The 25,031-nt window shown below is 37.6% G+C and overlaps 1 protein-coding gene across 1 annotated transcript in view; it reads right to left on the bottom strand.

Annotated features, from left to right (window-relative positions):
- Window positions 1–970: 970 nt before the first annotated feature.
- CD200R1 (CD200 receptor 1) overlaps window positions 971–25,031 on the bottom strand; it is a 38,023-nt gene continuing 13,962 nt past the window's right edge. The window contains exons 2-10 of the mRNA XM_081137986.1: window positions 20,185–20,265; window positions 14,610–14,657; window positions 12,523–12,570; window positions 8,970–9,284; window positions 8,601–8,849; window positions 8,133–8,153; window positions 3,579–3,681; window positions 3,000–3,045; window positions 971–2,314 (exon numbers count right to left, since the gene is read on the bottom strand). Of these exons, the coding sequence (XP_080994112.1) occupies window positions 2,189–2,314; window positions 3,000–3,045; window positions 3,579–3,681; window positions 8,133–8,153; window positions 8,601–8,849; window positions 8,970–9,284; window positions 12,523–12,570; window positions 14,610–14,657; window positions 20,185–20,265 (1,037 nt within the window). The 3' untranslated portion in view covers window positions 971–2,188. The remainder of the gene's footprint in view (window positions 2,315–2,999; window positions 3,046–3,578; window positions 3,682–8,132; window positions 8,154–8,600; window positions 8,850–8,969; window positions 9,285–12,522; window positions 12,571–14,609; window positions 14,658–20,184; window positions 20,266–25,031) is intronic.

The raw sequence follows: 25,031 nt of genomic DNA, 5'->3' as shown, positions 1-25,031 counted from the left end.
TATTAGTTACTTAGTAGCTATCTCAGTTTTCAGATCAACCTCCTTAGTATCACAGTGCTTGTGTTCAAGTAACCCTTAGTTTACTTAATAATGAGCCCAAAGCACGAGAGTAGTAATACTCTCAATTTATATATGTCAAAGAGAAGCCATAAAGTGGTTTCTTTAAGTGGAGAGGTATGTACATAGAGGAAAAAAACATAGCACAGATGGGATTCAGCACTGTCCGCAGCTTCAGGCTTCCACTGGGGCTCTTGGAACATATGTAATTCTTTATTTCCCGGTAGGATTCTGATGTTCAACTGCACTTAGCACCCTTATAGTGGAATATTTTAATACATTTTTTTCCTGTACAATATAATTTAGCATTTAGAAACCATCTTGAAGTCTTTTCTATGCTGTCATTTGACATGGTTGTTTTGACATTATCAAAGTAAGATGTAAACACAGTTTTATTTTGTTTTGTTTTTCAGTAATATTTAAACAGGTATTTTTGAACCAAACTAACTATGAGCCTCATCCCAACTAGGGATGATTGAAGAATTAAGAAAAGGTCAAGGGCCAGGTTATGATGTCTATTGTTCACACTGCTTGGTAATATTTATAAGGGAAACATAATGAATTGGGTTTTTTGGCCAACTCAAAATGGTTTGGTCAAATATCATGCAAAGTGCTATTATATTAGTTTTACATCCAAATAGATTAAAATTTCTTTTTAACGATAAAGCCTAGTGTAACCAAAATGTCTGGAGGGAGAAAAACATGTTAATAAGACAAAATAGTTGCCTTAAATGTTTCAAATACATGATTAAAGAATGAATGGATTTTGTTTTAATTTCTTCTATGCTGAAAAATTTTAATGTTTTTCCTGCTGTGGAGAAACAGACAGTTTTTCATAAATAAAATACATTTAATAATGTTAAAAATTATTAATATACATATTTCTAACATTTTATTCCACAGAAAATAGAGGGGAGGATCATGTCATTCCATGGCCACTCTCTTAGCACATAGAACCTATTTTTTAGATTTCCAAGACCTCCATAATGCATATTTAACTGTTTATATAGTCAATAAACATTTGTTATTTGACGAATACATCACAATAAAATGTATACTCTAAAATACACATTGCCAGTTTATTTATCTGCAAAACTCTTAAGCATTAGATATTAGACATCAATACCTCTATAGAGATATAATGACTTAAAGTCCTCATACATGTTCTCATTCTCTCTCTCTCATAAACATCACAGATATAAATCTGGTTTATTAAACAGTATAATTCTTAAAATTTTACATTATATTAGCTAACTGATTAAAGTTAAAAAGTGGGAATTTGTGGATATTAAAATAACAATATAGGGAAAGGTACATTCAAACACAGTTGGCAGAAATGTGAATAGATACAATTTAACATATCAGTCAATAATAAATGCACAAGCCCTTTGACCTGGAAATTCCACCCAAGGAAATTACTCTATAAATATACTGGAACAAATACAAAGACATATCCAGAAGAAACATTCTGTATAGTATTGTTTATAATAGCAAAACAAACAAACAAAACTTAAAACAATCTAACTGTCCATCACTAGAGTTGTGGTTAATTAAATTACAATATGACCATACAAGGAAATTTTATGTAGCCATTAAAAAGAATGAGGTAGCTCTGCTTATGTTGATAAAAGATTTCCAAGATATAATATATTATTATCTTTCTGTAAGTACAGAAGAGCATTGTAGCACTTTCTCATTTGTGTATCATCAAGCTTATGTGCATACACATGTAAATAGACATATAAATGTACATATACCATGGGTATATAAGTATGTCATAGGCACATAGAAATTTTCTAAAAGAATACATAAAACCTGTTAATGATTGTTCCCTCTGCAGAATTATTTATCGAGGAAACCAGTTTTCATTATCTACTGTACTGAACAATTTGAATATTTTATCATGAGCAGGTGCTTTCTTTCTTCAGAGAACTAGCTGGTTGCAACTAAAATTCTAAAATTTCAATTGTATAAGGATATGAATGCAAATCCTTTAGAACATGTCTGTCATCTAAGAATCTTTGAAAAGCTAATTTTAAAGTAGATCTTCCTTTCTACAATTCTTAAGAAAATCAAAATAGTGACTGTATTATATCTTGACTCATTTTTCTTGATGCTAGATTCCAGTAACTTATAAAGTATGGAGATCTGTCTCATCAGCTTCGCTTTGTAGCGCCTGAGATATCTTCATGATGTCTGTAGTATCATAGAGTGGATTGATCTTCTCTGTGTAGCTGGCATAGGGCTGCATTTCATCCTAAGAAAGATCTCAAAGTCAAAATCAGTTCAAAAGAGCCAAAAATCATTACAGAAACTACCTATGTTTTTATAACAGGCACATAGCTTTAGTATCTACAAATAATGTTTATGCTTGTGTCTCTGGGCTTATGTGAACATAAAGCAGGGCTTTTTTTTAATGTTTCATCAAACAATAGTTATTGATTACATAAGTCTTGGTGTCAGATGATAAAGGTTGTGTGAAGGCAGGAATGGAGAAGAATGAAGTGATATGAAAAGTATCTCAAGGAAGAGGATTGAAGATTTAGTAAGCTACTGGTTCTAAGAGATTAAGGAGTAGGATAGGTTTTAAGCTTGGGTAAGAGGGAAATGATGATGATATTAAAAAAGGGAAGTCAAGTATTAGGGATGGTTTCTTGAGGGGAGGAAACACCAATTCAGTTTCCCCAAATATTACAGTCCAAACGAAGCAAACATTACGTGTTTTGTAAGATCCGGCTCATGAAATGAAAATATGGATTTAGGGTGGTATATAAACAGTACCTGGTAGATACTTAACAAAACAAGTACACCTAACTATTAGCATTGTAAAATCAGAATTTTCAACTAAAACACTAATATTGATGCAGATTACAAATTATGTGGCTAGGTTTTCAAACTACATGGCTTAAAATTTGCAAATATTCTTTTCAATCTTATCTTACCTCCTCAGCTCCTGGAGTAGGTTCTGTTTTTTTCAATTTGTATTTTCTGTAAAAATAAAAATAAGTTGGAGTAAATTGCAGGAAATGTTATTTGGGTTGAAAATGGAAAAACAAAAGTGTACTATTGACAATTATGCTTCATTTTTATAAAAGCCATAATAAATCAGAAATGAACATTCAAAGACAAGTGAAGAATGCTGCTTATAGTTAATACACCCAAACAAGATGATTCTGGGCTTGGGGAAAGGAAGTGAAATTATGCAACAGGAGTTTGCTGTAATAGAATATATATGACACCTCCTCTTTGGTACATGAAATGAATTATGGTAATTCTTTTCCCAAATAGTAAATTAGCATGCACAGTCTGTCCCAAAATTCTGCTGTAAATGCCCTAATTCATTATGCTTGCATGTCTAGGTAAACTAGCAAATCCCTCTCAGCATTCAGAGTAGTCCAAATCTAACACCTTCAGAATATGGGAGAAATGATGTTAACATCTTAATTTAACCCAGTCAAATCCCTATTCCTGACCCCTTCCTAGCCCAATAAAGCTGAAGAAGAAAAAGCATCAGTCAATACCTGCAGTCAAAGATCTTCAAAAGCCAAATGGATCCCACGATGACCAAGATAAAAATAGGAAGGATGATATATAGAATACTTAAACTATTTGGTGTTTTGGTACCTGTATATATAGACACAAAAATACATGCTTTAATATTATTCAGCACTAAAAAAAAAAAAAAGAGCAATTAAGCCATGAAAAGACACGGAGGAAACTTAAATGCATATTACTGAGTGCAAGAAGCCAATCTGAAAAGGCTACATACTATATGATTCCATCCATATATGGAAAAAGCAAAACTATAGAGACAGTAAAAAGATCAAGGGCTGCTAGAGGTTAGGGTGAAGAGGGAAATGAATAGGCGGAGCACAGAGGACTTTTAGGGCAGTGAAACTGCTCTGAATGATACTATAATGGTGAATACATGTCATTCATGCATTTGTTAAAACTGGCAGAATGTACTCCTAGACTAAAGCCTAATGTAAACTAGGGGCTTTGGATGATAATGGTGTGTTAATGTAGCTTCATCTGTTTTAACAAATGCACCACTGTGGGGTGGGGTATGTAGACAGAGCGCATGTTATGCATGTGTTGGGAACAGGGTGTCCAGGAACTCTGTACTTTCGCTGTGAACCTAAAACTGCTCTAAAAAATAAAAATCTATTAAAAAATAAAATAAAGTTCATATACATATATATGGTTCAAGGGTGTTTCACAGTACATGAAATTCATTTCTGTCATTTTATTTTAAACACTTCTGACCTGTTCATCATTAATAATTGTTACAATAAAGTTAAGACTCTAGGGTTTCTAACAAGACATTATCTTATGTCAGGATCTTGTTGCCCTAAGGATTCATGAATAGTGAATTGCTATAGCAAAGATGTAAATTTTTTGTATCTCTATGTTATAATAATGGCAGCCTTTATCATCTCCAAGATTCAGAAATAAATAGGAAGTTGTAACGGAGGTAGTTAGAAAAATAACCCTAATTTTGAAGTCACCTTTCTACTAGGGCATTGAAACTAAAATGAATGTAGGGCAGCAACTTTAAGCTATTTATTAACTGTTGGCAGCAATACAAAGCTCAGTCTGACAAAGGACAAGTCAACAAAGGAATGACCAGGCAGTGGTTTTAAAACCATGCTCCTGGTGTTGGGTGAGTGTGGCTGGGGGCAGCAGGCGGAGGTGAGGTAGAGGCTGAGGAGGCTGCATCCAGTCCTCCAACTTCCTTTAACCATTTGTTTGCTTTTATATGTTTTTATTGATTTTTTTTTTTTTTTTTGAGGGCGAGGGGGAGAGAGGTAGAAACATCAGTGATGAGAGTCATTGATCAGCTGCCTCCTGCACACAGGATCGAGCCTGCAACCCGGACATGTGCCCTGACAGGGAATCGAACCGGGATCTCCTGGATCATATGTTGTTGCTCATCCACTGAGCCACTCTGGCCAGGCACGGTTTGTTGTTAAACACTGGATTTCTTGGTATTTCATTAGAAAAAGAAACACTTGCCCAGCTGGGCACGGCTCAGCGGTTGAGCGTTGACCTAGGATCCAGGCGATCGGGGTTCGACTCCCGGTCAGGGCACATGCCCGGGTTGCAGGCTCGATCAATGACTCTCTCATCATTGATGTTTCTGTCTCTCTCTCTCCCTATCCTTTCCTCTCTCTGAAATCAATGAAGATATATTTTTTAAAAAAAAAAGAAAGAAAAAGAAACACGTGGTTTCACAGTTTAAAATAACAACATTGTTTTGAAACCGTCCCTTTCACTGCACTTTCTTTCGTTGGAAGTGTACCAGGAGAGGCTGAAGGTCCCCCTGCAGGGAAGACAGAGGAGATCCCTGCACTGTGTGGGAGAGGTCTAAGCAGCCCCTTCAATTCTGAAATTCTATAAATACAACATCATATTCTACTACTGGGTGGTCGGACATCGTACATAACTAGGGCACAATTACTCTTCTTAGTAAATACTGCTAAACTCCTTAAAAACAAAAACAAATAGCACTGTAAGAATGGACATTGAAAATAGGAAGTTCAAACACATGGGTTTGTCGCTTCTCCCTTCTTAAAACTTATTAAAATATCAGTAAAGAAATTTTTTAAAGTATACACTAGCAAAGACAAAGAAAACATGGATGAAGTTACGAGTAGATGACAGATTTCAACTTGTTTTTAGATGAAAAGTGAACAGAAGAATGGCAAATAATTCAGAGTAAAATAAGTAAAAGCCCCAGTGCCCACAGAACTTCGGGAAGATTCTAAAGTAGGAAGAACTAAATGTAAAGAAAAGGGTATGTGGGGGAGGAGGACAAGTGTGGGCTAAAAGTTGGAGGCTTCTTTGAAAGTCTGCATTGAGAACAGGTAGCTGCCAAGCTTCCTCCCACCCTGTGCAGCCAGGTCACTACACCTTCCCCAGCCAACACAAAAGGAAGTTTGACCCAGAGTAGATGAACGGGAGACTCCAGAGTCAAGGATCCAGACATAATGAGGGGTAGAGATGAGGTTCCACACTGAAGAGAGGTATTAAAGGAAAGGAGGTCTGCCCTGGCCAGTTTGCTCAGTGGTTAGAGCATCAGCCCATGGACTGACGGGTCCCAGGTTCGATTCTGGCCAAGGGCACATACCTTGGTTGCAGGCTCAAACTCAGGCACCCTGACCGGGATGTGTGTGTGTGTGAGGCAACCAATCGATGTGTCTTTCTCATATCAATGTTTCTCTCTCTCTCTCTCTCCCTTCCACTCTCTCTGAAAAGCAATGGAAAAACTACCCTCAGGTGACGATTAAAAAAAATAATGAAGAGTAAAAGAAAGAAGTTCTGAACACACACACACACACCCTTCTTCCCTGCTCCCAGAACACTGATAGCAGTCAGGGTTATCCCTCTAAAATAGGAGACTGGAATTATTTTCTGCAGAACCTGAATAGTCTCAGAAGAAAGACCTTCAGATAAGCAATTCCCAATTATTATTTTTTAATTCATTTACTACCTTTCACCCCATTGAAATTAACTATTTGACACGCCCACCTACAGGTAACATAGCTTCCAGTCAGCTCACTTTTGAATGCACATTTTGAAATGAATGGACAGTGAAGGATTAGCAAAGAGTTAAGGAAAGCCTCATACGTGAAAGAAAGAGATTAAAACTAGAAAATGTCTGGAAGGCAGAAGGAACTCAGATTAAATAGACATGGAATCCAACAGAGGATCCAGGGAAAGGAAACATCCAGGACAATAGCTGTGCAGCAGGTCTAGCAGCCAGTTGGGCCAAATTAGAACAGGAGCATGTAAAAACTCAAAAAGGGATGTCTTCAAGAAAAAATGGAACTGATGGACTACCTAACGAATCAAAAAACAAAGTATGAGCTTATTTCTTGATTTAGCACTTAACAAGTTACATATTCAAAATAATGTAAACTATGGCTATTTAATTTAACCAAAATTGCTATAAATTCATGTTATAAAATATGAGGGAAGAAAGGTAAAGTGAAATCTTCATTTACCATACAAGAAAGTGGGCACATAATGCCCACTTAGTATTTTAATTTGGTATTTTAAGAAATATCAGCAGGGACACTGATAAAGTTAAAGAAAGATAAAGTTAATTACTAGAAAAAAAAAATCAAAACACCTAAAAACGTGAATGTACTTGCTTCCACAGAACTGAGTGAGCATGGAGAGGTAGAGGTGGAGAGTTAGGGGAAGGTCTCATCTTTTCATTACAAGACTTATAGAACAATTTGACTTTATGTGTGAAGATTAAAATAATATTTAATTTCTTAATAACAAGAAATGGAAGTAGGCTGGGAGGAGAGAGTGGAGAAACTGAACAATGATGAACTAATCATAGATGTTGTAATAATATGTTTAAGAAATTCTAGAAAAAGCCTGAAGAAGAAAATTCTACCAGACTAAAATTTTGTGAAGAAAATTTATGGGTGATTTTATCTTTCTAGTAAAAGTATAAGCTTTTATTTAACATTACTCTTTACCCCTATACTATAACCATAGATATTCATTTAAAAGCTGTGGCACATTTACACTGTGGAATACTACACAGCTGTAAAAAAGAAGGATCTTTTATCCTTTGGCACAGCATGGAAGGAACTAGAAAGTATTATGCTAAGTGAAATAAGCCAGTCAGAGAAAGACAAATATCACAGGATCTCACTTATATATGTAATATAATAAACAAAATAAACTGATGAACAAAATGGATCCAGAGACATAGAAGCATGGAACAGACTGAGGGATCTCAGAGGGGAGGTGGGGAGGGGGAAGGAGATGGGGAGAGATTAATCAAAGAACTTACATAAGCATAACCCATAGACACAGACATTGGTATGGGGAAGGCCTGGGGGTGGAATGGATGCAGGGTGGAGGGGATCAATGGGGATAAAAAGAGGACATCTGTAATATTTTCAACAATAAAGATAAAGAAAATAAATAACTAAATAACTAAGTAAATAAATAAAAGTACACTACTCAAGCCAATTTACTACTAGATAGAAGTGAACATTGGATTCTTTTATATTTTTTAATTTTATTATTATTATTTTTTTAATACTCACCCGAGGATATTTTTTCCATGGCTTTTCAGAGAGAGTATAAGGGGGAGAGAGAAAGAGAGAGAGAGAAACATCGATGTGAGAGAGACACATCCATTGCTTGCTTCCCTCTCCCCTCGATGACCAGGGCCAGGGATTAAGCCTGCAACCAAAGTACACTCCCTTGGCCAGAATTGAACCCAAAACTCTTCAGTCCTGGGGCCAGTGCTCTAACCACTGAGCAAAACCAGCTAGGGTAAGTGCTTTTTTATTTTAATTATTAAGGAATAAACATCATTCTTTTAAACTATGGCTTCTTACAACAAATTTCTGTATTATTATTCTTGATATCCCTCTCACTTGCTGTAGGAGGAGATAAAACAGAGAGTGGAGAGAACATCCTTGAGTGAAATTCTCTGCACACTCCTTTTTCCTTCTTACCATAACTCCTCGGAAAGTGGAAAAATCCAACACAAAACTAGAATTACTTACCTTGATTCAGCTCTATGGACTGAGTCCGGTTGCCAGTCTCATGGGAGACAGAGCAGGACACAATAGACACATTGCTCTCTGCCCAGTGGCATGTACTCTGGACAGTCACTGTGCCATTGCCCCAATATTCATGCTCAAGGACACAATCTCCCTCTGGGGTCCAGGAGATCTGGGCAGCCGGCTTCCCTGCAACTGCCTTGCACAGTGCAGTCCTATTCTTGCTTGGAGACAGGGTCACCTCAGGGGCCACTGCAGAGATGGAGGGGAAAATGCTTTAGTCCTAACACATTCGATATGGGATTTAGGGAGACATTTCTTTCAGCCCCAAGTCTGGTTATCTGAAACACCACAATGTATAATGTTTCTCACCTAACACTCGGAGCTGATATCCATAATGGAAATTCCCATCGGGTGTTACCGCTTGACACCTGTAATAGCCATCATCAGTGCTGACCACTGGATCAATCTGAAGGATATTTTGTTCATTTCTGTAGAACCAGGTCATTCTCCTGTCAGTACAGTTTGTTTTTGTGGCCTCATGTTTATCTCTCCTGTGGGCTCTGATGCAAGGAGGCTTGTCTCCGAGGATTATTTCCCATGTTGTTAAAAGCACATTTTTCAATGGGACAGTAGAGCAAGGGAGCACAGCCTTTTTATCCACCAATACAGGCAGGGAAGTATTAACTGCACACACACAAAAAAACACACACACACACGAAGAATGAAAAAGAAAAGCTTGGTAAGAGCTTCATGTGTTAAATTTTCCACAACATATTACATGAAGTTGTACTAGAGCATTACTTTGCTGGTAATCTTATTTCAAAAATATTAGGCTTACATTAAAAAATTAAATATTCACAAGATATATGTAACATACAAAATCTAATCCAAAGATTAATTCATTTTCTCCTTTATTATGTTATTATGTAAACAATATGTATTACATGGGTGAGAGTGTTTTTCAGTATTTTTAAATAAATTCAGGAGTTTTGATATCTATGGAAAACTAGAACAATTCTCAACTAAAACACAAAGACAATGAATCTTTTGTTCAGAGACTATTATATTTATTTTATAATTCATGCTCCTTAGGATAGAAAATGGAATAATTAGTGATGTGGTTGTGTCCTTCTAAGTTTAAATGAGAGAGAATAAATCAGTAATGTCAATCTAAATGCCTACCCCTAAGAGTGGCACTTCGGGCCAAAATAAATATGGAAAGTAAGTGGTATTAAAAATAACTAAGATGGCATTCAGGATGAACAAGTTGGAATTTTTTTAAGTTTTTTTTTTTTTTCTTATTTGGAGAATCGGAAAGTCGGCAAAACCAACAGATCTTCTTTCCTTCCTTCCTCCCTCCCTCCCTCCCGTCTTTCCTTCCTTCCCATTCAGTTACACACACTTCCAAAGAGTTCAACTGTAAACTTTTCTCACAGTTTTTGTTCTCACATAATCATTCTGATTATGAGATTTAAATATCAAAGTTAATTCCTTTTGTCTGTCTTTTAAAGTAAAAATTAAGCCCTGCAACCTGCAAGTATTTTCCAACATGGAAGCTCACTTTTTCCCGTAAATTGACACAGTGTGCCCATGACAGGTAGGGTTTGCTGAGAGGCGACTAGGTGTACCTGTTACAGCTCACCTATAACAGAGGTGAGTGTCAATAATCTTAGCACTTTAACATCAGCTGTAATGGGGCCAATTTTTTATGTGAATGAAACTTGCTTGTGCTAAACTTGGCATTTCTCTCTCCTCTCCACTGTGGCTGTCACCTGCCTCTTTTGTGATATACACACGCCCTTGAATTTCACAGCCAAATAGAGATCACTTACATAGACGAAGAGAGAGGATTTTAAAGCAGATCTGAGAGGCAGTTAAATATGGAATTTAAAGAGACATTTCTGTCAGTCCCAAATCTGATCATCTGAAACACCTCAACGTATAATGCTCCTTACATGACACTTGGAAGAGATATTGATGATGGAAATCTCCATCGGGTGTTACCACTTGACACCTGTACTGCCCACCATAGTGATGACCACTGGATTAATCTGAAGGGCAAATCTGTGGGGCCATGCTCTTTCCACCACTCCAGGTGGCATCCCCTGACAGAGGGAAACTCCAACTTGGCAAAGGCTTAGAGGCAAGCAAGAGCATGGCTTGTTGGGATCAACTAGTTAGATGTGGGTAAGCATACAGGTGCACAAGGGAAAGATGCTGACGATAAAACCAGAAAGAAGAGACTGGTGGGGAAGCAAGTTGTGAAGGCTCTTATGTTCTCGAGAGTTTGAACTTTAGCTTGTAAACACTATAGGGGTTGTTGTTTAATATTTATCCTCAATAGCTGACTCTATATTTTTAAAAAGAAAGTACTAGGTAATCATATAAACATATGCATGTTAACAAGGTCACAGTATCCAAAGAAGTAACTCCATGGTGAGGAATCTAAGCATGGTGGATGTTCCATGTTCTTTCACCTTCCTCCATTCTATAACTTTCAACCAACCACCCTTCCCTTTATCATGATAGTTCTTATGGAATTGCTAGTATTTCACCCTTTCTTCACCCTCCTTTTCCTTTTTAAAGCCTGTAGTGATAATTTGCAATGGCCAGTCAGTCCCCCGCACCCAGTGGGTTTGTCACCTAACACAATTATTCTCCATTCAGTCCTGTGATCAGCTGGGTGATTTCACCTCCTACTTCACTGAGGAGACAGAGGGTAGATTATCACATGTGCTCCAGAACAAGCTGTCATATCCTGTCTTTTCTGGACCCTTTGTCTATAAATATCTCCCAGTCTTCTCCAGCCTTATACACACAGACAAAATCCAATTGGCTTTTGAGCATTTCCTTTCTTTTCTCACTACCATGCCCTAGTTTAAGTCCTAATCACCATGCATGGAGATACTGCAAAGGCCTCCTAATTCTGTCTCAGTCTCAAAACTATTCTTTCTTCAATTCATACCTTACATTACAACCAGGTACATCATTCAATAACACGGATGAGATTTGCTGAACTCTAAGACCCTTCAGAGATCTCTCACTGCCTGAAGAAAACATTCAAATGCCCTTCTATTGGCTTTGAAAGCCCTTTTTCACACTGGCTCACCTTTCCAATCCTGTCACTCCCTACATTGCCCCACACTTCAGAAGGAAACACCAAACACCATGCATCTCTACATCTGTCCTCACATTGTTCCTGTGGTCTCATATGCCCTACACAATGTTCTTTGTCTATTATAATGTCCCTGTTCTTTTATTATTTTTTTTAATATATCTTTATTGATTTCAGAGAGAGGAAGGGAGAGGGAGAGAGAGAGATAGAAACATCAATGATGAGAGAGTCGTCATTGATCAGCTGCCTCCTGCACGCCCCGACTAGGGATCAGGCCCGACAACCCGGGCATGTGCCCTGAGTGGGAATCAAACCACCATCTCCTGGATCCTTGGTCAATGCTCAACCGCTGAGCCATGCCAGGCCGGGCGCCCCTCTTCCTTTAAGACCCAGTTCACATGATGCATCCCCTGGGAAGCCTTCTCTGAGCCTTGATGCTAACAGCTCCCTCCTCTAGACTCCTGACACACTTCACATGATAGCTGTGCTCATGTCTGTGGGCTCCCACAAAACTGATCTCCCTGAGGACTCTCTCATAGTCTTGCTCATCTCTGTGTTCCCTGTGAAGCCTGTCACAGCGCCTGAGAGAGAAAGCTCTGCAATTTCCAAATGGAATTCAACTGCTTTGGGAAAGGAGGGGTGGGTCATTCAGGGTCCCTCACACCACAGCATTCAGGTCCCCATATTCTTCAACTGGACACAAGGCTGGCCCTCAGACCAGACCATCAACTATGTTTCTGAGGAAGTTCAAAATTCCATCCCTTCAGTACTGGCCTCTAGGGAAAATATACAAAAAGAGTGTATTACCTTCTGTAGGAGGTTGTGAATGGTTCTGCATTCCATCCATAGATAAAGCTAGAAAAATATTCAGAGAAAAGTAGGTGAAATCAATTTTAGGTACTTAAATAAAGGAAGCCACTATTTCTCCACAAAAACTTGTATACAACATGATAGAAAATCAATTAATCAAAACTAAATTACATTAAAAGCCTTGCAAGACAATCCTGGCTCAGTGGCTCGGTTGGTTGGAGCATCCTCCCATACACCAAAAGGCTGTAGGTTTGATTCCCAGTTAGGGTGCACACCTAGATTGCGGGCTCAATCCCCCATCTGGGCACCTACGAGAAGCAACTGACTAAGTTTCTCTCTCACGTTGATGTTACTCTCTGTCTCTTTCCTTTCCTCTCTCTCTAAAATCAATGGGAATATATCCTCAAGTGAGGATTAAATAAATTAATTAAAAATTTTTTAATCCTCACCTGAGGTCATTTTTTCCATTGCTTTTCAGAGAGAGTGGGAGGGGAGAGAGAGAGAGAAGTGGAAACAGCGATGTGAGAGAGACATCAGCTGGTTGCCTCATGCTCTCGACTCCCACAACAACCAGGGCCGGGGATCGAACCTGCAGCCTAGATAGGTGTCCTTAGCTGGAATCCAACCCAGGGCCCTTCAGTTGAGGCCAAAGCTCTAACCACTGAACAAAAACAGCTAGGGAAATAAATAAAAATTTTTAAAAAGCCTTGCAAAACAAATCCGTTATTCCATCATTAAATGGAAAAATATATTAACATTTGAAAATTACATTCATAAACTATTAATCAATGTTTTTCCATTTGTGAAACACTTTGTTTTATATTTAAGTACTATTTTGTATGAGCTAAATCCGCCTCCACCCCTTCCTTAGAAATAGTGGATAGGCCCATCATGGGCACCTCACATAAGCTGGGCTGATTACAGTCCTTTCTCCAAATGCCACCCCTGATTAAAGATTTTTGGTCCAGTGACAGGTACCTTGCCCAGCTGAATAAATTATGGTGCTTTCTTGAGAATTTTCCTTTCTTTTCTCACTACCATCCCCTAGTTTAAGTCCTAATCACCATGCACCTAGATACTGCAATAGCCTCCTAACTCTGTCTCGGTCTCAAAACTATTCTGTCTTCAATTCATACCTTACATTGCAACCAGGTACATCATTCTATAACACGGATGAGATTCACTCAACTCTAAGACCCTTCAGAGAGCTCTCACTGCCTGAAGAAAACATTAAAATGCCTTTCTATTGGCTTTGAAAGCCCTTTTTCAGACTGACTCACCCTTCCAATCCTGTCACTCCCTACATTGCCCCACACTTCAGAAGGAAACACCAAGCACCATGCATCTCTACATCTGTCCTCACAACGTTCCTGTGGTCTCATATGTCCTACACAATGTTCTTTGTCTATTATAATGTTCCTGTTCTTTTATTATTTTTTTTAATATATCTTTATTGATTTCAGAGAGAGAGAGGGAGAAAGAGAGATAGAAACATCAATGATGAGAGTCATCATTGATCGGCTACCTCCTGCACGCCCTGACTGGGGTTTGAGCCTCCAACCCAGGCATGTGCCCTGAGTGGGAATCGGATCACGATCTCCTGGATCCTTGGTCAATGCTCAACCACTGAGCCATGCCATGCAGGGCACTCCTCTTCCTTTTAGACCCAGTTCACATGATGCATCCCCTGGGAAGCCTTCTCTGAGCCTTGATGCTAACAGCTCCCTCCTCTAGACTCCTGACACACTTCATATGATAGCTGTGCTCATGCCTGTGGGCTCCCACAAAACTGATCTCCCTGAGGGCTCTCTCATAGTCTTGCTCATCTCTGTGTTCCCTGTGAAGCCTGTCACAGCGCCTGAGAGAGAAAGCTCTGCAATTTCCAAATGGAATTCAACTGCTTTGGGAAAGGAGGGGTGGGTCATTCAGGGTCCCTCACACCACAGCATTCAGGTCCCCATATTCTTCAACTGGACACAAGGCTGGCCCTCAGACCAGACCATCAACTATGTTTCTGAGGAAGTTCAAAACTCCATCCCTTCAGTACTGGCCTCTAGGGAAAAAATACAAAAAGAGTGTATTACCTTCTGTAGGAGGTTGTGAATGGTTCTGCATTCCATCCATAGATAAAGCTAGAAAAATATTCAGAGAAAAGTAGGTGAAATCAATTTTAGGTACTTAAATAAAGGAAGCCACTATTTCTCCACAAAAACTTATATACGACATGATAGAAAATCAATTAATCAAAACTAAATTACATTAAAAGCCTTGCAAGACAGCCCTGGCTCAGTGGCTCGGTTGGTTGGAGCACCCTCCCATACACCGAAAGGCTGTAGGTTTGATTCCCAGTTAGGGCGCACACCAAGATTGCGGGCTCAATCCCCCATCCCGGCACCTATGAGAAGCAACTGGTTAATGTTTCTCTTTCACGTTGATGTTACTCTCTGTCTCTTTCCTTTCCTCTCTCTCTAAAATCAATGGGAATATATCCTCAAGTGAGGATTAAATAAATTAATTAAAAATTTTTTAATCCTCACCTGAGGTCATTTTTTCCATTGCTTTTCAGAGAGAGTGGGAGGGGAGAGAGAGAGAGAAGTGGAAACAGCGATGTGAGAGAGACATCAGCTGGTTGCCTCATGCTCTCGACTCCCACAACAACCAGGGCCGGGGATCGAACCTGCAGCCTAGATAGGTGTCCTTAGCTGGAATCCAACCCAGGGCCCTTCAGTTGAGGCCAAAGCTCTAACCACTGAACAAAAACAGCTAGGGAAATAAATAAAAATTTTTAAAAAGCCTTGCAAAACAAATCCGTTATTCCATCATTAAATGGAAAAATATATTAACATTTGAAAATTACATTCATAAACTATTAATCAATGTTTTTCCATTTGTGAAACACCTTGTTTTGTATTTAACTACTATTTTGTATGAGCTAACCCTGCCTCCACCCCTTCCTTAGAAACAATGGATGGGCCCATCATGGGCACCTCACATGAGCTGGGCTGATTACAGTCCTTTCTCCAAATGCCACCCCTGATTAAAGATTTTTGGTCCAGTGACAGGTACCTTCCCCAGCTGAATAAATTATGGTACTTTCTTGAGAATTTTGCAACCAGAACTGAGAATAGTTCATTCTTCTTCCCCATTTTTCCGACTCTGGTGGTTAATTTTATATCAACTTTGCCTAGCCACAGTTCTCAGATATTGAGTCAAACAATATTCTAGATGTTTCTGTGAAGACATTTTTTTTTAGATGAGATTGACATTTAAATCAGTAGACACTGAGTGAAGCAAATTAGTCTTCATAATGAGGGTGGGCCTCATCCAACAGTCGAAGGCCTTAATAAAAAAAAGACTGACCTCCTGGGAAAGGGAATTCTGCCAGCAGACTGCCTTCAAACTTGAACTCCGACTCTTTTCTGGGTCTCTAGGCTGCTGGCCCACCCTGCAGATTTTGGAGTTGCCAAGCTTCTATAATCATGTGAGTCAATTTCTTAAAATAAATCTTTCTTTGTCTCTCTTTCCACATACACACATGCGTGCACACACACGCACAAGCATACACACACACACACACCCAACCCTGCTGTTCTGTTTCTCTGAGGAACCCAGACTATTACATCTACCTTGGGAAGAAGAAAACAGAAGCAGAGTGGTGGGGAGAAGAGAGGGGGCGGGGAGAGATGACAGTCTTCACCTAGCTCAAATGTCTAATTCATAGTTCCAAGACCCCCATGCATTCCTTCCTTTCGGTTTTGCAGAGTTCCTGATAATCAAAGTAATGCTAATCTACGTCAAGTTTGATTTCTGAAAGTCAAACTTGTAGTATTGTTTTTTAAAAACAACAAAGATTTTTTAAAATATGTCTTATGGTTTAAGGGCCTAAAAAAAGTTCTTCCTGTGAGTTTAACCAGTCAATAAGCATTTATCAGTCCTTAGTTTATAAAAATATACTCTTGCTCCCCATTCTAATTTTGCACCCAGCTCTACCACATTTAAAAATAAACAAAAAAATTCAGCAAAGATCTTAGAAATGAGCTACAAACAAGCCTCTGAAATAATCTGGCTTTTCTAGGCAACTGTAATTGGTTTGGGATAGAAGGAAGGCAATGAATGAGATTCTAACTATTACATTTAGTTGATATTAGGCTCAAGAATCTATTTCAGAAATAGATAAAAAGTCAGAGCTGACCTTGTAGGGCTTACCCAGATCAAGCTATGACTTAGATGTTCTAGATTCCAGAGCTCTAAAATTCATAGCACGAAATAGAGCTTAGCCTTTCCAGATCTCTCCCATCCTACCACAGCCAGCTTCCGAGGGCTCTGGGGTCTGTCAGTTTTTTGCATTGTCCAATTCACCACCAACCAAGACTGTGTGTTTGTAATGGAAGAAAATTTAGGATGTGGGTACTTTTGATTATGGTATTGTTGGAGTTTCCATTTGGAAGCATCAAGAGGAAAATTTAAAGTTTTATTAGGAATAAGGGGTGTAAGTAAGGTGGGGTAGGAATACTAGAAAAGAGAAAAGGATCTGCAAACATTTCCATAACGGGGCAAGAAGTAAACATTTGAGGCTTTTCAGTCTATACGGGCTCTGTTGTAAGTATTCATCTCTGCTGTTGCCTCAAGAAAGCAGCCACATATAATGCTTAAACAAACTGGAGTGGTCTTGTTCCAATAAAATTTTATTTACATTTTTTTGTTGGTAAAAAACATCTTATTTTTTTAATTTAAAAGTTTTAATGTTGACATAATTTTAGGTGTCCCCTTTTCCCCCACCCTCTGTGGCTGGCTAGATTTTGCCCATGGGTCATAGTTTGCTCACTCTTGATTTAAAGTATGGTGTTTTGTTCATTCTAATTCCTTGCATTTACCACAATTTAAAACAATAAACATCTGTTGAGTATTCTATTTTCTTCTACTTACTTTGCCTTTTAAAAATAAACTAAATCTCTACTAACAACTACAAATTCTTCCTCAAGTTAAATAAGTTTCTTACTTTTTTTACCATAACTAGCAAGTTCCCTTCCTTCCTTCCTTCCTTCCTTCTTCCTTCCTTCCTTCCTTCCTTCCTTCCTTCCTTCCTTCCTTCCTTCCTTCCTTCCTTCCTTCCTTCCTTCCTTCCTTCCTTCCCTTACCCTAAGGGAAGTGTGCCTTATCAAGAGCGTCCAATAGGATTCTGACGAATAGAAAACTACAATGCGCCCTGCTCCATTCCCAGCTAAGATAGCTGTCTGGTGATTAAGAGATTGCAGCCGTGATAGACAAAGGTTACTTTGGTCGATGAGGGCTTTCTCTTGTGGGCATTTAAGCCTCTACAGCCCTGAGATCTGCTCTCTGTTTTAAAGGTATAGGCTTTTGTCAATGAAATGTTCAAAAACTAAGACTTGATTGATGTCTTTAAAGGGATATTTAAAGGTTTTTCTTCTATCCTTTAGATTTTACTTCATATGCCCCATAGAAATTGTCATTTTAGTGACAAAGCAAATATTTTTCAAGATCTAAACTGTTAAATTGTTGGCATTTCAGTGGATTCTCATTTTAGCAAACTCATCTGGAAATATTGGCAACTTGGCCACATTAATTCTTAGCAGATGTAACTAAATAAGTGTCTGGAAACACAGGAGTCTGTTAGAAGATCCTGGTCTTGCATTAAGTGGTGTCTTCATGATTGACTTGAATGAGGTCTTCAAGCATTTTGAGTTTCAATAAACTCCCTGGAATGGGAAGAGACCTTCTGCTTAATAAAGGCTTTCCAGTGAATGGAGACCCATGGAGAATTCTGCCTCTCAAACCAGATATCAAATCCTCCCACAATCAGTTAAAATCCACCTCCCTGCAAAGAATACCCTGAGAAGGAAAATCAGTAAGTTATCCCTGCAACTTCTCATACTAGAGATAAAACTCACAAGTTGAAATGTAATCTTAAGTGTGCAAAATAATTGTTTTTAGAAGAAAAAAAAATCGTGCTTATTTTCACAAATTTCCTCTGATTATTTTTATAATATTGGATATGCTTTTTAAACTTTATTAGTTGTTAATATACTAATCCTTTAGTTTTATTATCTCAATTGGCAGCTAGTTTCTATAAAATGCCAGTTTCATATCAACTATCATGACTTAATTGAAAATGGAAAGCGTCCTTCTTGGTTAGTCTTGCTTGAAGCTTTGTATACAGTTCCAAAGTAGTACAGCACACATTTAAAATTGCTGATCAGTGCTCCTCTGTTCTTTCTTTAATTTCTTCATATTAAACCAAATTTTATTTTAAATTTAGAAAGATTATAGTTTTACATTATCAATATCAGAGGTCTAATTAACTCTTTCACAAGGTACATATATATAGACCAAAATAAATGTGAATGGTGTATAGTAGAAAAGTAACTTAATTACTCATTATATTCCTTTCCTTGGGCTACCTTAATATGTATAACTGCAAACTTAATCTCTTAAAACAACAGAAATTTATTCTCTCATATTTATGGAAGCCAGAAGTCTGATATCAGGGAATCCTTCCTTCCTTGCTTCTTTCTGTTTTGGGTCACTGCCAAAAATCCTTAGTGTTTATTGGCTTGTAGATGTATTATTTCAATTTCTACCTCCATCTTCACATGACCTTCTCCCTGAATCTTCTCTTATAAGGACACTGGCCATTGAATTTAGGCCTCACTCTAAGTCAGGATGATCACATCTCTAGAGCCTTAACCTAAGTACTTCATCAAAGATTCTTTTTCCAAATACAGTGACATTCACAGGTTTCAGGTGGACATATCTTTTTGGGGCCACCATTCAACCCGCTATACTCATGCATTATCCCACCCTTGAGATTTATAGTTTATATAGTTATTTTATTTATTGTATTCTGTAATTGACTGTAAATATAGTTTCTTCTGTAATTTTTCTAGATAGTGAATAATTGAGTATAATTTAAAAGGGTATTTATTAAGTGTAAGAATGTATTTTGAAATCATTGGAATTTTTTCCATGAAATGCTTAATATAACATCAAGCATTAATAAATGCAAAAGTAACATTTTAAAATATAAGGAAAAAGTTAACTAGAACAGCAAACAAAAGTTTGGTAGACTGTAGGGCTGGGTAAGGGGTAGAGAAAATAAATTACTAACATCTACTAAGACCTATTTTGTCAAGTTTTTTAGAGTAATAATTTATGTTTTAAAAATTGAATAAAAAATATTTTGGAAATTATTTTGTTTAGTGATCATATTCTTGAACTAAGTACAGAAATAATTTCAGAATGAAAAATTTACCAACAATCTTAAACATAAGCTGTACTTTGTTTTCAATCCTCACCTGAGGATATGTTTTTATTGACTTTTTTAGAGAGAGAAGGAGGGAGAGAGAGGGAGAGAGAGGCATCAATGTGAGAGAGAAACACCAATCAATTGCCTCTTGGTCACACCCCAACCGGGGATCAAACTATGTATGTGCCTTGACCAGAATCAAATCCAGAGCCTTTTGGTGAACAGGATGATGCTCCAACCAGCTGAGCCACCTGGACAGGGCAAGGGGTATTTGGGGGTTTTTTGGACAATATAGTCTATAAATGCATATATGACAATTAAAAATCCTAAAACATAAGAGCTATACAATCATCAAGCACTCTCTTATCAGAATTATCATTAAAAAGGAGCATTACCCGAACTGCAATTGTTCTTGTCCTTTTGCTGTAGTGAGGTGCTTGATGTAACATGACCTTCCTCTCCTGCATTTATGTTCTCTGAAGTGGGGTGAAGAGAGATATAAATATTAGTATTTCTGACTCTTAGTTAAAACCACATTGTTTTTCACATTCTTGAAGCCATTCTTTGGATTGTAGCTGCCAATGAAAACACAAATTATGACAGGCAAACAAAAGTCTAAAAAAAAATTTACCCCAGTATGAACTTTTGACCAGATCTTCCTGCCCATTTGTCATACTCCTAATTTAGGCCCAGAATACCTCTCACTACTTCCTGTCTTGATATTCAGATCAAAGTATTTCTTCTTCCAGGCTTATATGCATTTAGTCTATCTCTGTAGAAGAAAGGGTTTTACTATCTGTCACAGACTCTTTAGGAACCAGTGACTAGGCAGGAAAATTTTAGAAGTGCTGTGCTGATTTGATGCTGGTACGGAACAAAAAAATGATTTTCCTAAACATTGTTGAAATCACATTATGTGAACAACTATCTATTAACTTCAAATTTTATAAGGCAAACTCTAAGTGGTAATTGCTATAAACATATTTTGAGTAGAAATTACTTGGCAAAATGCTTGCTAGGCATAGAAACACCATAATAAACAATAGGTCTTCCCTCCAAGAGCTTAAGGTCCAGGAGAGGAAGCAACTATGAAAAAATTATAATGTAAAGTTTTTTTGTAATGATAACAGTATGCATAATGTCCAGAAGTTAAAAAGAAGAGAGGTTTCATCTAAGAGAGCAAGAGTGAGAGATTAGGGAAGACCCCCAACAATAGATGATATTTGATCTGGATCTTAGCAGATGAAGAATTTTCCAGGAAGATGGAAGGAAAAAGAAAATTGCACACACAAAAAAAGAATGGCATTCAGAAGAAGGCATAAAGTCAGGTGGGATTTTCAAAGGACTACAAATATTTCAGTATTGCCATAAAGTGAGAAAAATTGGATATGAGATTAGAGTTGAGGCTGGATATTGGCAGGCTCTAACTGTGGAAGGCACAAAACTCTTAGAAAGTGTTCACAATGAAGTGATATACTTCTAGGGTATCTACAGGGAGTGTATCTGACTAGCAATGAGAAACATTTTAGGGTAAAATTTAATGCAGTGTTTTTATGGAGAAATTTTGAATCTAGTACCCCTCTTGATTGCCATTTTCTTTAATAAAACATTATTTTACTATAATAATTTTTGAGCACTTACACTAGGAACAGATTTTTGGTAATTTGCATATGTTTTTTATTTCAGCCTCTCCATCCTACAGGTATTATTATCTTCATTTTACAGACAAAGAAATATAGACTTACAGTGATGAAATAATTTGAACAGGGCAACCCAGTTTGTAAGATGCTCCAGTTGCCCAATTATTCTTATGCAAGTAGGTCTTACTGCAGTGAGAAGAAACCCAGGTTTGGGTCCTAAGAATTACACTAGGATAAATACACTATTCAAATTAACAGAAATCGAAAGAGTTGGTGACTATGCATCCACGCAGATAAACACAAAACAAAATGCAAACCAAAAATGCTTAACACTAAAAACAAAACTTTTCTATCTAAGTCAAAATCATCATCAGAAGTAAGAATGTTTTGTGATTTTACTACTAATGAAACCTCTTACTCACTTCGAGCACCAGAAGTTTCCTTTCCCAAATCATCACTGCCGTGTACGCCTGAGCAAGCATCACTGCCCATGCCTCAGACATTGTCTAGGCATGACTGTGCAAACCCATACGCCCAAGCCTTCCTCCGGGGAGGGAAAAAAAGGCTCTCAGAAACAGCACATGCTTTTCTGGTGATATGAAACAGTTTTTAATCTATTGTAAAATCCTGTGCTCTGCTGTATTCTACTGACAAAAAAGTTAGTGAAAAGCAATTCTGACATTTCACCATTCCCAGTAACAACCCCCGATTCAGTAACTATTTTTAACCAAAATAGAACAAAGATTATGCCATACTTTAAAAATTAATATATTTGTTTGATTGATTTATTATTTCTAATGCATAGAGATGAGAAACAAAAACATTAAAGATTTCCTGCACTTTCATTCATGTTTGGGGAGAGACAAACAAAGGAGTAAAGAGTCTGATAAATTAATTCTAAGCTAAAAGAATTTTTAAATTGGGGCAAAACTGTAGCATAAAATATTTGGCTGTGCTCTAATAAGGTGACCATATAGCTGTAAAAGGGAATAATGTGGAATAATTTTGTTTTTACATTTCTCTCCAGGACTTGAGGCCTCTATGCTAGTACTGAACTAAGTAGAAGTCATTCTTGTGGCTGACTACAGCCTTCACATCTTTACTTGTCATCTTTATTGTTATTTAACATTTAATGAATTTACTACTTTTAAAAACAACACAGAATACATTGGAATCCATTTCAGTACATTGAAATCTGTGGAAAATCTTGATATTTTACACAAGGAAACCCAGATGATAGAATCATTTCATTCTTCATTTTGTATTTCAAGCTTTCAAACTTCAAAACAGTGTAAGTTATAATTAAAAAACACAGAGCTGGACCATTATGTATTAAGCAATGGCTGGAAAATATGAAGGGTATGAATTTTACTTCTTGCCCTTCTTCTTTCCTGGATCGTTTTATATAATCAAATACATTTATACATTCTAGTTCTGCCCTTCACAAAACACAAACTATCATTCTCACTTAACAATTAAGGAACAACTCATGAACAGTATTCAAAACATTACAAGCTGAGGTTTTAAACCCAGTATAAACGAAGCAGTACATCTCTCCTAAAGATTCAAGGTTTTATTTTAAGTGAATGCAATTTCAAGGCTGAGATCTTAGTCACACAGACCCGGAAATTCAAATTACACTGCCAGAATAACTTTGATTTAGTTACACTGAGCACAGGACTTTTTCTAATCACCAGTGTGGTAAAAGTCAATACAGTGTGGGAAACTTTACTATAAATTTTTGGCTCCAGAAAGTTTAAAATATCAACCTTAGCATTTTAGTTAGTGAATGTTTGCAATGCATTTTCTAAAACTGCATATTGTAGATGTAGGGTAGACATAAAAGTATTATTTCCCAGTTAAAGTTGTGGAAATAAATTGTCTGCTTTTCCAAAGGTCCTGAAAATAAGATGAATTGTAATCTAGATAGGCTAATTATATTTCTGCCTCGGATGCAGTAGTTTTCACATAGTGATGTGGAAACTAGTGGAAATCTGTGATAGCCAGAATATCCACGAACTTCGTAACTTTGGAGAGGGAGTCTAATTTAGAATTTTATTTCTACTATATAAGTAAAAAATAGTATCATCCTGTAGGAATGAATAACTGAAAACATCACTGATTTTCCCCAAATTCTGTTATTTTCTAAATAGAAAACAGGAATTTCAGTTGAAATAAGAGACATATTTGATTTTTTTTTAATTTATCTTTGTTGTTGAGAGTATTATAGGTGTCCCATTCCCCCCCCCCAATTGATTCCCTCCACTTCACTTCCACCCCCTCCCCAGGCCTTCACACCGTTATTAACTGTGTCCATGGGTTATGCATATATGCATATAACTTCTTTCGTTAATCTCTTCCCACCCTCCACCCCCCTTCCCTCTTCCCTCTGAAATATGATCTTTTGTTGCATGCATCAATGTCTCTGGATCTATTTAGTTCATCAGATTCTTTTGTTCATTAGCCTCTTCTTAAAGAAGACCCTTCAACTTTTCCTGTAGTGCTGGTCTGGTGGTGATGAACTCCTTTAGCTTTTTCTTATCTGTGAAGCTCTTTATCTGACCTTCAATTCTAAATAATAGCTTTGCTGGCTAGAGCAATCTTGGTTGTAGTTCCATGTTTTTCATCACTTTGAGTATTTCTTGCCACTCCCTTCTGGCCTGCAAGGTTTCTGTTGAGAAATCAGCTGACAGTCGTATGGGTGCTTCCTTGTAGGTAACTAATTGCTTTTCTCTTGCTGCTTTAAGATTCTCTCTTTGTCTTTAACCTTTGGCATTTTAATTATAATGTGTCTTGCTGTGGGCCTCTTTGGGTTCCTCTTGTTTGGGACTCTCTGTGCTTCCTGGACTTGTAAGTCTATTTCTTCCCCCAGGTAGGGGAAGTTTTCTGTAATTCTTTTTTCAAATAGGTTTTCAATTTCTTGGTCTCTTTCTTCCCCTTCTGGCACCCCAATAATATGAATATTGGGCCTCTTGAAATTGTCCCAGAGGCTCCTTATACTATTTTCGTATTTCTGGATTCTTTTTTCTTTTCTGGTTGGATGTTTTTTGTTTCCTCATGTTCCAAATTGCTGATTTGATTCTCAGTGTCCTCTACTGTTGAAATTATTCTTCATTTCATTTCCTGTAGCCTTCATTTCAATTGGTACTTTATTTTGTTATCAATTTTCTCAGTTATTTCCCTAATAGTCTGCTTAAACATCCTTATAAACAAAATTCTGAACTCTGTATCTGTTAGCTTGCTTGGATCTATTTCATTGAGTTCCTCTTCTAGAGATTTCTTCTGTTCCTTCCTTTGTGACATGTTTCTTTGCCTCCACATTTTGGCTGCTTCTATGTATTGTTTCTATGTATTAGGTAGAGCTGCTATGTCTCCTGGAATTTGTACAGTGGCTTTGTGTAGTAGGTGTCCTATAGGGTCCAGTGGCTCAGCCTCCCCAGTCACCTGAGCTGGGCTTCTAGGTGCTCCCCTGTGTGGGCTGTGTGCACTGTCCTGTTGTAGTTGAGCCTTGGTTGCTGTTGGCATCCTTGGGAGGAATTGATCCCCAGGCCAAGCAGCTGTGAGGACCAGCTGCAACTACAGCCAAAGAGCTGCTGTGCTGG

This window comes from Miniopterus schreibersii (genome assembly GCF_964146895.1).
Source record: "Miniopterus schreibersii genome assembly, chromosome: 5".
Classification (NCBI taxonomy): Eukaryota; Metazoa; Chordata; class Mammalia; order Chiroptera; family Miniopteridae; genus Miniopterus; species Miniopterus schreibersii.
The sequence above is the reverse complement of the archived record's forward strand: the minus strand, read 5'-3'. Positions and strand labels throughout refer to the sequence as shown.